Source organism: Leucopleurus acutus (assembly GCF_964270905.1).
Source record: "Leucopleurus acutus genome assembly, chromosome: 7".
In the NCBI taxonomy this organism is placed as follows: domain Eukaryota; kingdom Metazoa; phylum Chordata; class Mammalia; order Artiodactyla; family Delphinidae; genus Leucopleurus; species Leucopleurus acutus.
In genome coordinates this window covers 101131741-101146848 of record NC_139150.1, presented here as the reverse complement: position 1 = coordinate 101146848, position 15108 = coordinate 101131741, and the positions used below count along the sequence as shown (strand labels likewise).

The 15108-nt window shown below is 51.5% G+C and overlaps 2 protein-coding genes across 2 annotated transcripts in view; both read left to right on the top strand.

Moving 5' to 3' along the window:
- ENTPD4 (ectonucleoside triphosphate diphosphohydrolase 4) overlaps positions 1-15108 on the top strand; it is a 424151-nt gene that overhangs the window by 97791 nt on the left and 311252 nt on the right. The window lies entirely within an intron of this gene.
- The window catches only part of LOXL2 (lysyl oxidase like 2), a gene marked incomplete at its 3' end in the record, with an annotated part of 101383 nt that overhangs the window by 37393 nt on the left and 48882 nt on the right, over positions 1-15108 (top strand). The window contains exon 4 of the mRNA XM_082841991.1: positions 13031-13242. Within this exon, the coding sequence (XP_082698117.1) occupies positions 13031-13242 (212 nt within the window). The remainder of the gene's footprint in view (positions 1-13030; positions 13243-15108) is intronic.

Below are 15108 nucleotides of genomic sequence, written 5' to 3'. Positions count from 1 at the left end.
CTGCGGCATGTGGGATCTTCCGGGACCAGGGAACAAACCTGTGTCCCCTGCATTTGCAGGCGGATTCTTAACCACTACACCACCATGGAAGTCTCCAGAATCACTTTTAAAATGCACTGGCACCTCATCCCAGACCTCCTGAATGAGAGTCTCCCACTATGGGACCAGGTTATCATTTCAGGTTATCATTTTTAAGCTCTCTTAGATGATTCTGATGTTGCCAGCCTGACCCAAGTCAGCATTTGGGAATGGCAAAAGGGCTCGTGACCCTTCTACATTTATGGCTAAATTTCAGATTGATCTTTTCAACAAGTTCTCCAGCCAGAGAACAAAATGAACAAATATATAATGCAGTCGTCTTGTGTGCAACATATGTGGGGCTTAGGACAGGAAGATGAGGCAGCCAAGGCTCCCTCCTCGAGGGGACTCCAACCCCCAAGGGGATGTTGGATCTGCCATGAATCCAGGCCAAGGAGCCTTCACTGTGCTTTAGCCGCCAGCTGACCTCAGGACTAATGCTGAGGAGAGGTGACTCTTGAAATTGCCCTATTTGGTCTCCGGAGGAAGTTCTCCCCAGACTGTGGTCTTTACATTTTCCTGCCATGACTCAGTCTGTCCCAGTCTTTCTCATATGCTCCAAGAGCACACTGAGTATGCTGGGAACTGGTCCAAGCCTGCATAATAGTGTGGAAAAGGATTCCCAGCCTTCTCTCAGCTGGCAGCATGAGACCACCTCTAGTTGACACTCTTCAAATGCTGCTGTTTTATTTGGGATAACTAGAAGAGATGGTTGCAGAGTTGATGTACTTTATTTAGTCTTCCAGTTCCTGATGACAACTTTGCTTTACCATGAAGTTTATAATTTGGAGGGTGGACTTATCCAGTCCAGTTTGACATTTTCCATCGCCACTCTTTATAACCTCATATGAAATAATTAGCACCCACTCATATGTATCTCATCTTTCCAATGTTGGAAACTCCAAAGGGCAGGGCTTACATCTAATTCACCATCATATCCAATAAAAATAACGCTGGGTACCTAACGGGAGCAATATCTCCAATTCCCAAATTTTCTTCTTCCCAGAAATGAAAACCAAAGATCATTATCCACTTGGGTGAAGAATATCCTAGGATAGGGCTTCCCTGGTGGCGCAGTGGTTGAGAGTCCGCCTGCTGATGCAGGGGACACGGGTTCGCGTCCCGGTCCGGAAGAATCCCACATGCCATGGAGCGGCTGGGCCCGTGAGCCATGGCAGCTGGGCCTGCGCGTCCGGAGCCTGTGCTCCGCAACGGGAGAGGCCACAGCAGTGAGAGGCCCGCGTACCGCAAAAAAAAAAAAAAAAGAATATCCTAGGATAAAATATCAAACTAAACAGTGATGAGAAATGCGTAGAAGCAGATCATTCCTTCATAGTATTGCCCTGCCTAATAGGACAGTGAACTTATGTGTGACATCTCTGAGGGTTTTTTTTGGCGGGGGGGGGGGGTTCCACAGAAATTTTTTAGTAGCAATTGGATCTAACAGTATTATAATTCTACTGAACAAGTTAAATCAGGGATCTCTAAATTTTGGAATCCCAGTATTAATCAACTACAAATAAATATTAGTCCATATCTATCACCAATGACTGAGATGTTTCTTTCTAATGAATTGACCGTTACATTTCCAAAGTTCTGAAACGGCCAGCAGACCATAGAAAGAGACTTCTTTAGGCTCCTGCTTGAAACCAACAGCTTCAGCAAACCCTGGCCTTGATTCAAGGCCAAATGTGTGACATTGTTAATGGGCTTTTGCTCATCCTACAACCTCAGGATAATCCACATGGATTGTCAAGCAAAGATCCAGGCTTCTGGGCATAAGAAAGCCACTGATAGCTTGAATCAAAGGAGAGTGGGCCAAAATGTTTGTGGGTTTTGGATTGGGAAAATGAGAAGGCTCATCTGTCACTAGAAAAAAAAAAAAATAATGGTGCTGGCAAAGGACTCTGTGAAGGGCACTTCAACAGAGAAATGTTTATGGAATAGCTCTATGGGCCAGTTCTACTGCTTAGCATTTAAGGGGGAAATAAGATGGGTCATAGAGAAAGCAGAACTTTAATTGGGTGGAATAGGCTGAGAAATGACTGGGAAAAAAATACGTTGGCGAGAACTTTCTTATTCTGGAAGGACTGAGATTCTGTGATAGGAAAGCTTAGTATCTGCCTACATTTGTTGGAGGCCTGCTGTACACACATCATGGTCTGGGACACCACCGGGGAAAGTAAACATGACCCTTGTCGTCTAGCCCTTATAACAGAAGAAGACAAGATGCGTGTCTTGGGGAAAGTTGGAAAATCATTCCAAGGCAAGGAGCCTAGGTCCTAAATGAGTTTACAGTAGCCCAGAGAGGGCTAGCTGAGGGGAGTCTGGTTTAAAGGGCTGGATAACTTCTGCAACCTCTAAGCTTTGTATTTTCCTAGAAGGCCTCCCTCTTGCTGTTATACGAATCAGACTGGTTCCCGTGGACCAGATCTACTAGAAGCTTTCCTGTCTAGCCAGGGATGCTGTGGAAATTTTCAGTTGATGAGTAGTCCCCTGTAATCTCTGCCCTTTGGTATCTGCTAAAAGCAGGTCATCAGCAGGCCTAGATCTCAGGGTGTCTGATGAGAACCTCGAAGAGTTACCAGAAGATTCTTCCATCCAGGACTTTGTGGCTCAAGCTCATGTGTACGGGCAGGGTTGGCCTGATGGGTAGGGAGCCACCCAGACCACCTACCAGGAATATTTGTGGGATGTGAGAAGCTTCTCCGAAATACCTCGTGTAATAGCTGTGTCAGTAGCTTAAGTCATGCAGTCACTCGTCTTGGCTAGAGAAATGTCCCCTGTTAGATGTGTCTGGACCAGAGGAAGACATGTGGGTTTGGTGGACATGCAGCTAGGGGGGAGTCGTGACTCATGATACCCAGAACTGCTGATTAATTAGCGTGAACACAGTGGATGGTCTCTACTGGTGTAGCCCAGGGCTCCTCTCTGCCTTTCCACCATGTATCAGAAATTTGCGTGGAGATTAAAATGTATACTGATAATATTTATAGGAGACACAAAAACTAGGAGGGATTGCTGGGATGAAACATCATGGAGTGAGATTCAGAAAAACCTCAGGAGGTTGAAATAATAGACCCAAACTGGAACATGTTAGAGATGAATATAAGGTCCTATATCAAGGTTCACGGGGGGCGGGGGTTGGGAGCAGGGAACAGCTAACGAATAAAAGCCAGGGAAAGTGACTGAAAGCACCGATTATATTTAAAAGATCCCTGAAGGGAACCGGTTGCCTAAAAGCTCAGTACAAGCCAAAGGTATGGTATGGCTGCTAGAAAAGTGAACGTAAACTGATACACTGGGGGAAGACTTATTTCCCTAAACTCCTTGCTTTTTGGACCAAGAACTAAGTGCAGTTCTGGGGTCACCTCTTAACTGTGTCTCCCGGAGGAGGGACAAGCCGAGTGGAGACAGGTCTGGAAACCACATCGTATGAAGAAATGAAGATACTGTGTCAAGAAAAGAGATATGGGGGTGGGGGGAGACATGTCCGTCCTCTTCAACTATTGAAGTGCTACCATGGAGAAGAGTGCGATTAATGCTAACTTCCAGAACTAAGATGGATGGGGAGGGATTGGGGTGTAGATGTCAGCTCTGTGTGAAAACTCTTTAAGGCTGAGTGATGGGGCTGCACATTTCAACACAGTCTGAAGACTCTACAACACAGGGGACGGGGCTTACCTGTTAGAGGTGAGCTCCTTGTCACTGGAGTAGCTCAAGCAGGAACTGGATGACCTCCTGCCAGGAATATCACAGCCAGATCCCTACATGGGAAGGACACAGGACGAGGTGATTACCAAGTTCTAAGATCCCTTGTTTCTCTGCATCTATGAAAACGCACCCAGCCCACACAGGGGGTGCACACTAGCTGGCTATTGGCAGTGCCCACCATTGTGTGAATTGGGGTCATGCATCTTACACACACACAAACACACACACACACACAGAGAAGGGATGCCAGCTAGTGTGTGTGCTCTGGATCTCTCTCTACCGCTTCTCTGGCCCGTCATGACTTTGGCCTTGAAAGGAGACACTTCTCACCTGCACTCTTCCACATCAAAGTGAAAATTAAAGCCCCACTCCTCTCAACTTCCCCCGGTTGGGGGCCCATAAATTTAAAAGCAGCCAAGAGTGAAGTGTCAGGTAATACCTTCTCTGTGTCTTGTGACCCCAGATGTAAACAATTAGACTAGTGAAGGTCACGAAGACACCCCATCTCTTCTCACCCTTATTTTGAAAGGGTGAAGCCGGGTTCTATACTATGCACCCTCGTGGACGCCTGGAGACTGGGAACAGATCACAGACCATTATAGATGACCCTCACAGGCCTGTTCCTTCTCCGGAGCACACTGGAATTCCCCAAGCAGAGAGTGGAAGAAAACTGCATCCGTCTAGACCAAGTTCATCCCACTCCGGGATGCCAGAGGCATGAGTCACTAAACCCTGGGGCCTGAATGTTGGAATTTCACTCGATGAGCTAACTCTGCTTCCGTGGATTCCTACATCTGCTTGGGGCATCCTCAGGGGCCCCTTGACACTTCATAAATTCCCTTCTAGAGGAGGGAAAAAGTGCCTCTTCTTCAGATGAATGACCCCACCCAAGGAGAGTTCACAGATTTGGCCCCTGAGCTCCCTGTTGGCCAGAGCACAGAGCGAGTCCACTCTTTTCTTTAAGATGAGTGGGTTGAATTCAATCCCTTCCAGCTACGAAGTCTGTAATCCAGAGGGGCAGTGGTTTCTCCATCAGAATGGCACGGCACACACTCCTTCTGTAAGGGGGAAAATCAGATGATTTCTGGAAAAGTGCTTTGCAGACTATAAAGTGTTACAAGAGATTCTCCTTACCACTGATTCACCAACCTGGGTTCATTTCATCCAGAAAATTAACCGAGCAGGGTCTCCTTTCTCCCTTTTTCTGTGGTCTGAGTTTTAGACCCCAGAGTGGAAGGCAGGACCCCTGAGTTTGGGTCCCGTTGGAGGCTGACACTTGTAGCTGCATGTCCAGAGGGACTGACCCTTCTGGGGTCTCTGGGCACCTCGCTGTAAAACAGCATTTTCTGCAGGAAAATGAGTCTTGGGCCAGTTCTCAAAACCTTCTTCAAAAGAGGGAAACAGGAGCAAATAATAAAATGTAAAATACTGTTAGTTTCAAGTGAATATATCTTTTTTAAACCTGGAAAACAGAGCTCCAACCGAAACTCCCTAGAGTTCAGAGGCTCTTAAATCAAGAGGCTTTGTTTCCTGTCTGCGGCGGTGGACAAGTTGGAAAAAGCATTAGATAAGGAGAGATGACAAATCCAGATGCCCTTGTGCACAGCCCTCTCTGCACTGGCTCTTTTGCACATTGCTAAGTCATGTGCTCACAGAAAGGCTCGTGGCTGAGGCCCGTGGACTCTTAGGTCAGGGAACATAACGGGTTTTTCCTTTCCTCACCTTCTCACCCCACCTTCTTCTCTGCCATTATTTTAAAGGCTCTTTTGCAAAAGCAGTTAACGTTCCCAGAGTTGATTGGAAATGCCCCGGCTGTGAGATTTAGGGGTGGCCTATCCCCCGAGTGGCCCCGGAGCCCCAATTTCTCCTTTGTGACAGCCGGCAGCCCAGGCAGTCTGGAGGGGCCAGGAGTGAGAGGATGAGGAGGGAGCCAGGAGAAGGGTATTCACTTCCAGCGGTGGGGAGAATCCGGTACCCCTCTCCTCTGCTCTCTTACCTCCTTCTGGAGGGGTGCTGAGACCTGAAAAAGCTCTTTCTTCACTTAACCACAGGGATGGAGGCTGTTGTGAATTTTTTAAATTCCAGGAGTGCAGGTTTTTATGAGCCACAGTTAGCTGCTAAATGCTTCAAGGTTTTCCCCTCAGCAGCAGCCTTATCTCCCCAGCATCTGGGGAGGGGGCTCTTAGGGGTGGAGGCATGGCGCCTGAAAGGGAGTAATTAACTCTAGAAAGGTCCAAACACTTCCCGGCCAGGAGTTTCTCCACACACCCCCACCCCCCCCCCCGCAAGAGGACGTGCAGCAGGTTACACTGGGTGGTTTAAAGAAAGGGGGTCTGTTTTCATCTCTGTGGAGTTCAGAAGGCAGCGGTCCCTCCAAGCTAAATATAGCCCTGCTTCCCCCGAAGGCCATAGGGTAGCTGGCCGGCTTCCCTCTGTGGCAGGAGGAGAGATGGTAGCAAGTGGGCAGTTTGTGTCGGACCCTTTAGCAAGGGAGTAAAGGGCCACGATGGGAGCCCACAGCGTCTCAGTCCCCAGACTTGCCGAACTGTCGAGCTGGGCCATCACATGTAGCTCTCCTGGGTTTTCTCTCCCAGCCTACAGAGAGCTTGGGCAGGAAGAGGTATTAGATCCTGTCCGGTGCTAACATTCCATGATTCTGTTTACTGAGAGCCTCTATGTGGTCTGGGCTCACCAGCCACCAACCACAAGGGGAACAAGAGAAGTAGTTCTAGGGTGACCTGTTTTCCCAACGAAAAATAGGTCACTGCATCTGAAAAGCAAAAGGGCGTTTATGCAGCTAACAGAACAGAATATTTGAAATTGTGCACATCCTGGCAGATCTGGGAACCCTATCCCTGGCCGGCGTGCTGTACACACAACCCTCTGAAAATTATAAATATTATAATTGTTTGCGAGTTGAAAGAGATAAGTAATGTTATACCCACTCATTAGATGAAATCGACGAATAAGTAGCCTTGTAATTTGTTATAGAAGAAATAAATAAATGGCGGTATGTACTCCAACATTGAACAGTGTGGACTGGATGGCAAATTCTGTGGCAGCTTGGAAAGGGAGAGGTTATAGAAGAAATAAATAAATGGCTTGAGATCAGTGGGACGGAGCCTCTGTGGAAGAAGTAGGGGCTTGAGCTGGGCCCGGGAAAGCCCCTCTCTGCCCTGGTTGGGCAGATCGGTTCTGTAGGGTGGGGCTCCTGAGGTGACTGGGGTGAAGGTGGTGGCAAAGGGCCCAGGTGGTTCATTGAGTCACCTCAGCCATGCTGGAGGGGTCGGCGACAACGCCTCCCCCCGGCCCCATCCCCGTGAGGGTGTTGCCAAGGCAGCTGGATGCCGTGCCCGTTCGTTCGTTCATCCACTACATTTTAATCGGGCAGCAGACGCTATGCTGGGCCCTGGGAATCAAGGGATCAATGAACTGAAAGGACAGTCTTGCCCTCCCCAGATTTGCTGTCCCACAGTGGAGAAAGACGATTTCCCAAGTCATTACTTTGTCACCCTGGTGATGGTTGCTGGGAGGAGAAGCAACAGGTCAGGTCCCCTACCTGGGAGCGTGGTGGACCGTTGGGCCAGGCCCACGGACTGCCTGGTTTGTGGCCTCAGCACCCCTGATGGGCCAGAGGGACTGGTTGCGGGCGCAGGTGTCCTTCCAGGTTCCTGCAGACAGCAGGTCTTGACTGTTCTCCAAAGAAGCAGCCTCTGTTACCCGCCCCACTGCTTTCAGGTTGGAAAATGAAACACAGAGCATTTGATTCTCCAGCAGCATTGCAAAGCTCTTGGTTTGTAGGAGGAGGGCCCAGACCGACTGCCGGCTTTTTCCTCTGGTGCCTCAGCAGGACCTCAGTTCTCAAGCCATTCCCACCCCGACCCCCTCCGCCCAGACTGGTCTCCATCACAAAGAGCTGAGCAACAGAGATCGCTGCACTGCCATCCCGCTTCCCTTTCATCTATGTAGCCGGTAGGAATCACTGGCTAGCAGTTTCTTAGGCTGTGAATTTCCGATTTGATCATCAAAAGGGGATAATTACAGTGTAGCCAGCTTCTTCCCGTACAACATGTCTTGTACTGTGATACCCACATAGCTAAACCATCTAAATGTGTACTGAGGGTCAGATCAGCTTTTAATTCAGTTTATAACTATTTATTAGCCTCAGATTTCAAGGGGAAAGGGGAGGGTGTTAGACAGCTCAGATGACAAGAGGTCGCATGGATAAAGTGCAGACAATCTCCTTGTCCATCGGTAAATCACACAAGTCGTGCTTATGCTGTGAAAAAAGGCAAGCCTCTCTGTTTATTTTGCACTAAACCCAGAATAAAGGGAGTCTTTATTACATTTTTGGTTGGAGAGCCCAACGTTTCTAGTTAAGCTGAATTCCCGTAACTGGGTTTTTAAAAATGATTATTAGTTTGTTCCAAGAATATGTGAGGACCCACGATGTCTCGTGTCTGGCAGTCGTTGCCGTGGGGAATACAAGAATGAATAAAGCACAATTCTGTCCTTGAGAGACTCACAGTCCAATGAGGTGGCACGATGAAAAGACAGAGAGTACAAGGCAGTCAGTAAAGGCCAAGAATGAATTGAGGGACCCAGGAAGCAAATGCTAGAGGAATAAAGGAGTCGAAGCTATGTGGATGAGATATTTGGGGGAGGGACGTCCCGGGATGTCACAGCCCTCCACAGGTATTTTTCAAGCGATTGAATGAACCAGACTGTTCCTGAAGGTCAGGAGGATTCTGATCGGTAGAGAGGAAGGAAAAAAGGATTGCGGGGAGCAACTTGATGCTGGGGTTAAAAAAGTGATGTCAGCCTGGCACCTTGAGACTGGAGAAAGGGCACGGAGGGGATGAGGTGGGTCCCGTCAGGAAGGCTCTTGACTAGGAGCATAAGCCCTGGGAGAGGCACGGGAAGGTTTTGAGCCAAACCCACGAACGCACGGCGGTCAGCTGGGTGGATATGCCAGCCGTGTGTGAGATGGACTGGGTCAGCCATTCATCCGGACCGGGGAGACATACAGGGTCCCGTGAAATGACAGAATTGTGACGCTCTTCTCTTACTTCCACTACATACCTGCCTGCACAGTAGAAGTGGGAATGAGAAGGTGACTGAAGGGTAGGAGAAGCACTTCTGGGGCAGAATGGGCCATAAGAGTGAGGAAGAGAGAGGGAGCAGAAGGCCTGCGAGGCTTGAGGGCTGCAAGGGCGTCACCTTCCAGCCTGCAGGAAGGAAAGACCCAGGGCATCCTGGGTGCGTTTGGTTTGAGGTGCTGAGGAAGGTGCCAAGATGGCACCTGGGGAAGCGGATCTCTATCTGGAAGGCCAGTTTCTAAAAATAGCCAGATAAAGAGAGCTAAGGGCTTTGAGAGCAAGATGCAGGAAGCTGTTAGCTGTAGAGGGAAGGAGCTTGCTAAGCGAGCAGCAATTGTGCAGCGCTACCCAGTCGCGTGCTCTAGTTGGGATGACGGCGGACTAGTATATCTCCATCGTGGTGCTCCCACCTGACACCACTCCAAGCATGACTTCTCAGGTGGGAAGGCCTGAGCTGGTAGATTATGTAATTAATTATGTAATTAAATTACGACTTCTAGAGGAAAGGAAGGGGGAGAGTTGGGCTAAGATCTGGCCCTTGCAAATGTGCCCTCCCCCGGGAGGCCACGAGCTTCGTGCTTTCAGAGAAATTGTGAAGTGCGTTCTTAGAGGCTGGGTTGCTTGCCTCGCCTCCCCCTGTGTCTTTCTCTGATGCAATCTCCAACTAGACTTTCAAAACTGGTGATTTTTCCTCATTGGCGACAGCCCCAGGCTGTCACATTGTGGAATTTGCAGTTCATTCACAGATGCGGCAAATGTGAAATGCCATTCAAGCACAAGACTGGGAGACCAGCCCAGGTGCTTCTTCACTAGCCCTTCTTTCCACCACCCCACTAGTTAAGGCAGGGCAGGGCATGGCCTCAAGGCACCTTTATTTTCCCCTTTGGAAGCCGGTGATAATCACTCCCGGGGGATATGATGAGTTTTGCATAGGACAAGCCCAGAAGGTTCTGTGAATTTCTTGGAGGGAAGCCTTTTGGAGAGCCCAGTGAACTATTGCCTCAGGCAAGAGGACCAGCATTCAGACTTTCATTTGAATTTTAAAAAGTGCCAGGTGCATTGCTGGCTTCTGGGCTATTGGGCTTCAGGTAAAACTCACAAGTGTAGAGAGACTTTTGTTAGAAAAGAAAAACGTGTATATGTTTTAGTGTTTCAAATCTTCACTTCTCTTCTGAAGTTGAACTTCTGGGGAAAAGAAAAGTCCTAAGACTTGCGGTTGTGGAGGGGATTCCACAGCAGTGAGGTCAGGAGGGCCGTTCTGTGTATACGTGTGTGTTTTCATACACAGAGGTCTCTGAGCAGTCCAAGTGAGCTCCTTAGCCAGCAGTAACCCCTGAATGTGTGCCATGGAGGGTTTCCCTGCCACCCCCTGGCCTGAGTCCAAGGGCAGCTGGGAGGTGGCTCTCTCCCCTCACGTACACTCTGGCCTGACTCACGGCTCCTCCGGGCGGGTCGCGGGGTGGACTTCACATATCGACTTCGAATGGGCAGAGCCCAAAGGGACCCCCCCTAGAAGGCTGAGTCCCAGGCCCTGCCCCGTGCGGATCAACTCAATACTGGGCAAGGGATGGGGCGAGGGCGGGAGGGTGAGGACCGTACAGAGGCCCGGGGTTACGAGCCTAGGGCACGGGCTTGGAGTCAGAATTTGGTTTTCATCCTTGTTTATCTGCTTCTTGGCTCTGTGAACTTGGAGAAGGTGCAAAACCTCACCAAGTCTCCTCGTTTTTCACCTGTAGCACGGGCATACCATTGGCCCTCTCACCGGTTGCCATGGGAATTGAGGAAGGAAATGAATGTAAAGTTCTGAGTGTGGAGTCTGACATGTAATTGGCTCGTATTTGATAAATGAGAGCCCTCATAGTCGTTATGATTCAGAGCAGAGGGCCCCAGGATTGGGGTGTAAGGAGGAGGCTGGCAGGGCCCGTGGAGGTGAGAGACCGTATTTTCTGGAATGAATGAATGAATGAGGTGGATTTGAGCCCAAGAGGATGGGAAGGAATTGGTTCTGTGGAGGGAGAAGAGGAGAAGGAATGGCAAATGTGATGCTTGCCTGACTGCTCTCCCAGGGCTTTGGAGGAAAACTCTCTGCATCCTCCTTCGCCACATAGATGCACAGACATACACTCCACACAACGCAGAGACACACAGCCCTGTCACTTGCACATCATCCTGCACACGGACACATACGAGCAGTGCACTCCCACAGAGACACATAGACACGCACAGACACGTGCAGAGACACACACACACAGACATACTCGTGACACTCAGACACACACACTCATACACACACACTCACATGCAGTGAGTCAGTGGGAGAACAAGGACAGTGACATCAGTTCTAGCGCTTTCTCTTCTTTGAGCCTCATTTCCCACACCCGAGAGCCCACCGGGCTTGCCCACCAGTCATACTTCTGCTGAGGGGATGCTGACCTGAATCAAGACAAGGGTCTGCTGAGCGCCACCCGTCCCCCCACCCCGCCCCGTCCCCAGGGCTTCCTCCCTCTGGGTTCACACTCCATACCTCCCCTTAGTGAGGCTGTGCTGATGCTCTATGGGGGCGGGGTGGTGGTGGGGAGAGAGGCCAGGGGTGGGGGGAAGTGGAGGACGGCAGGGGTGGGGGAGGATCTGTGAATTTAATAAAGTCAGCCTAGCCTGCTTGCCCCGTGAAGCCGCAGGGCTGATGCCACGGCGGTAACTTTCCTTCTGGGCGTCACGTGTTCCTTACATGCTGGAATTCCAGCCTGGCCTCCCGAGGTGGGAGGACAGAGGAGGGAGCTGGCCCACGGGCCAGTGTAGACCTCAGGCCCTTTCTTGCTTACCCACATCCATGTGTCTTGGTGGCACGGGTCCTGTGGCCTGAATGGGGGCTGTAAAGGATCCAGGATGCAGGCAGGCAAACATAATCCTGCCCCTGGCGGCTTTCCTTCCGCTCTGCATGGAAAGGAACCAGGGCCAAATGCCACCACTCCTGGCCCACATACTTTCTGCTGCCTCGCAGGACTGGGGAAGCAGGGCCTGGCTTTGCACCCTGAAGCCAGTGGCAAGGAGACCTGAATCCATGGGCACCCAAATAATGGTCCTGTTCAAACTCCTGGTTCATTTGCATCCTGGCTGGACGGGGGGTTTGGGCACTCAGGTCTCCGGGTTCCTCTCTGCCAGCACCCCTGCCCAGCCCCACTTGGCCCAGCTCACAGAGCATCTCACGCTGCACCTCGGGTGCTCCCTGCCTCTACGTGGTCTTGGGGAGATCCCTGGAGTCAGCCAATTTTCTTATCTGGAAAATGGGGATGACAATAGCTGTAACGACCTCATTCTGTTGGGGCAGAAAGAAGAGGGGCTGGAAGTGAGAGATTCTGGAGATCCCATAGTGTTTGGGGGCAGATTGCGTGAGCCTTGGAAAAACATAAAAGAGGTATCACTGGAAACCCCAGGTAGGCCCGCGTTCCTCCACCCACCCTGGCTTCTCGGGGCCCCCTATCCAACCAAATCCCCGGGGCTCGGGTGTGGGCTTGGGGCAGGGACACTGCAGCTCAGTGTCAGGGGTTGGGGAGGGGAGCCCACCCTCGACCCGCAGCCGCCCTCCCCTTCTCTCCTGGGATTTTCGCCCTAAAGACTGCCAACCTGGGAGCTATGAGGTAGTGTGCAAGATGGCCCCACCAGCCTCAGGGTATCTGAGTCTCATCTGCCTGAAACTTCAGTTTTACTGAAGGATTAGTGGGGAGACACACACACTCACTCCCACGCATGCACACATATGCTTTGGAGTACAATGCAAGCATCCCAGTTATTTTTACTATAGAGCATGAAATTCAAGGAACACGGTCTCTCTTCTGCTCTCGTTTTTGAGACCCCTGCAGGAGGCTGCTGCCCTCTGCTGTTTTTGATAAGACAGAGGAGGAGCGTTGGGGTCCTCCGAGTCTCTGATTGCCCAGGTCACACCTGCTCCCCTCCTCCAGTCCCCTCAGCCAGACTGTCTCCCACGCACACGTGCTGTGTGCTCGCGGAGAGCGCCCAGGGACCCCCGAGGGCCCGAGGGGAGAGGCAGGGGGGGCCAGCAGAGCGCCCGGTCTGCCGTCACCTCTCCACGGCCAGACCAGGAAAGTAACCCCTCTCCTTCCACGCCTCCTCCCTCCCAGAACATGAATATCCAGGTGGAGGACATCCGGATCCGAGCCATCCTCTCCACCTACCGCAGGCGCACCCCAGTGACGGAGGGCTACGTGGAGGTGAAGGAGGGCAAGACGTGGAAGCAGATCTGCGACAGGCACTGGACGGCCAAGAACTCCCGCGTGGTCTGCGGCATGTTTGGCTTCCCCGGGGAGAAGAGCTACAACGCCAAAGTGTACAAGTAAGGAGGCTGCGGGGAGTGCAGCTGGCTGGGCTCTGGCCCTGCCTTGTTGTAGAGTTAGCTCTGCAGTGGCCTGGGCCGCTGCTGTCTCCCCAGCAGGTGATTATTCTGAGCAATCTGGGCCTTGCAGCAACTGTTAGGAAATTGAGAAACCGATCGATTTGATTCGGTTCTATCCATCCCGAGTAAATCTTGCAATGCTGTTAGGATTTCCAAAGTTAATGTCTCCCAGGGGGAAAAAGAGTGGCTCATAAGGAGACTTAGAGTAATTTGCCTGAGGGGGTGTCCAGGGAGGGGTTTTCAGCTCAGGACAGGCTGGTGTATTGGCTGGTCGTGGGGGTCTTCCTAGTTCCTCTAATAAGGATAATAATCGGCTTTACTGAGTGCTTACTACATGCCAGGCAGCTCTGTGTTTAGTCTCTTAAGCTTCACAACACTAGGAAGCAGGGATCTATTTCAGAGTCAAGGGAATGAAGTCAGAGAGGGGTGATAAATCTCGGAAGTGGCTGGGACTTCCCTGGCGGTCCAGCGGTTAAGACTGCGCTTCCACTGCAGGGGGCGTGGATTCGATTCCTGGTCCGGGAACTAAGATCCCACATGCCATGCGGCGTGGCCAAAAAAAAAAAAAACAAAAAACCTAGGAAGTGGCAGATCCAGGATCCAAACCCAGGTCTCCAGCGACAGGGTCCACACTCCTCAAGAGTGCAGACTCACTACCTCTTTCCTTTCAAGCCAAGGACAGAGGTGGCTTCCAAGCCGGGAGACAGGGGTCCCAGCCCCAGGTCTTCTTCCAGATCCCTAGGGTCAGTGTAGGCTGCATCCCTCCCTGGGCTCGTCCTGGCTGCCTCCTTTCAGAGCCCCCGGTCCACCAGGAGGGTGAGTGCTTGGAGGCAAGCTGCCCGGCTGGGCAGGTAAGCATGGTGGTGATTCCTACCCCCGGCGGCCCTCAGACATGGCCCAGACCTTCCTGTTTGCACAGGGTGGGATGGGGGCATGCAGGGTGGTCCCCATCTTCTAAACAGTTTGGAGAAGTCCCTCCAGCTGGCCAGCTCCTTCCCTGGAGACACTTTCTCAGCTTTTCCTTCCCATTGGAGCCAAGAAAAGCAAATCCCCTCCCCTGACAGGCCTCCTACCTGCTGGACACACCAGAGCGCCCAGCCTGTCATAGGTCTGAGTCCAGTCCCGGGAGCCGGAAGGCTGCCATGAGCCCTGCCCGGAGCAGGATGGGGTGCCTGGGCCAGGCAACATGTGGCTTGTTCAGAGGGCATTTGAAAGCTACCTCCTGAACTGCGGATGGACCGGAGTCCTTTTCTGGCTTTTGAGGAAGGATCTCAGATCTCAGGTCTGTTTTGGCAGCTGGGCCTCACATGATACTCTCACGAGCTGGGTTTGAAAACCCCCTCCCTGTTCCTCCTACTGTGTGTCTGTGGCTTTGCTTTTTCAAATGTGGGCAGGAAAAAGGCTGCTAAGTCTGGGAGGCATCCAAGGTGGTGGGAGGTGAGCTGTACTCTCAGCTGAGATGGGAGATGATTAGCAGACACTGGAAACTAGCTCCTGGTCCAGCGCGCTCTCGCTGGAGATGGTATAGAGGGGCGGGGCTGGGGGGATGGGAGGGCGGCTAGGCTGAAACCTTCTCCGTCTCAGCTTGTAGATATCTGATGTGGTATGTTAGTCCCTGGGACGCAGCTGACATTTGGGCCCCAAAAGAGAGAAGCGTGTTGGGGAGAGTTTCCGTGCTTCGGTGGTGCTGTTAGGGATTGAGATGGTAGCTGGTGGGAGGAAGCTGTTAGCGAAAAGCGGTGCCTCCCAGGGCATGTGGGGTCCTCAGAGGTCACCCGGCCCAAGCCCTCAGGCTGCACAGGAGGA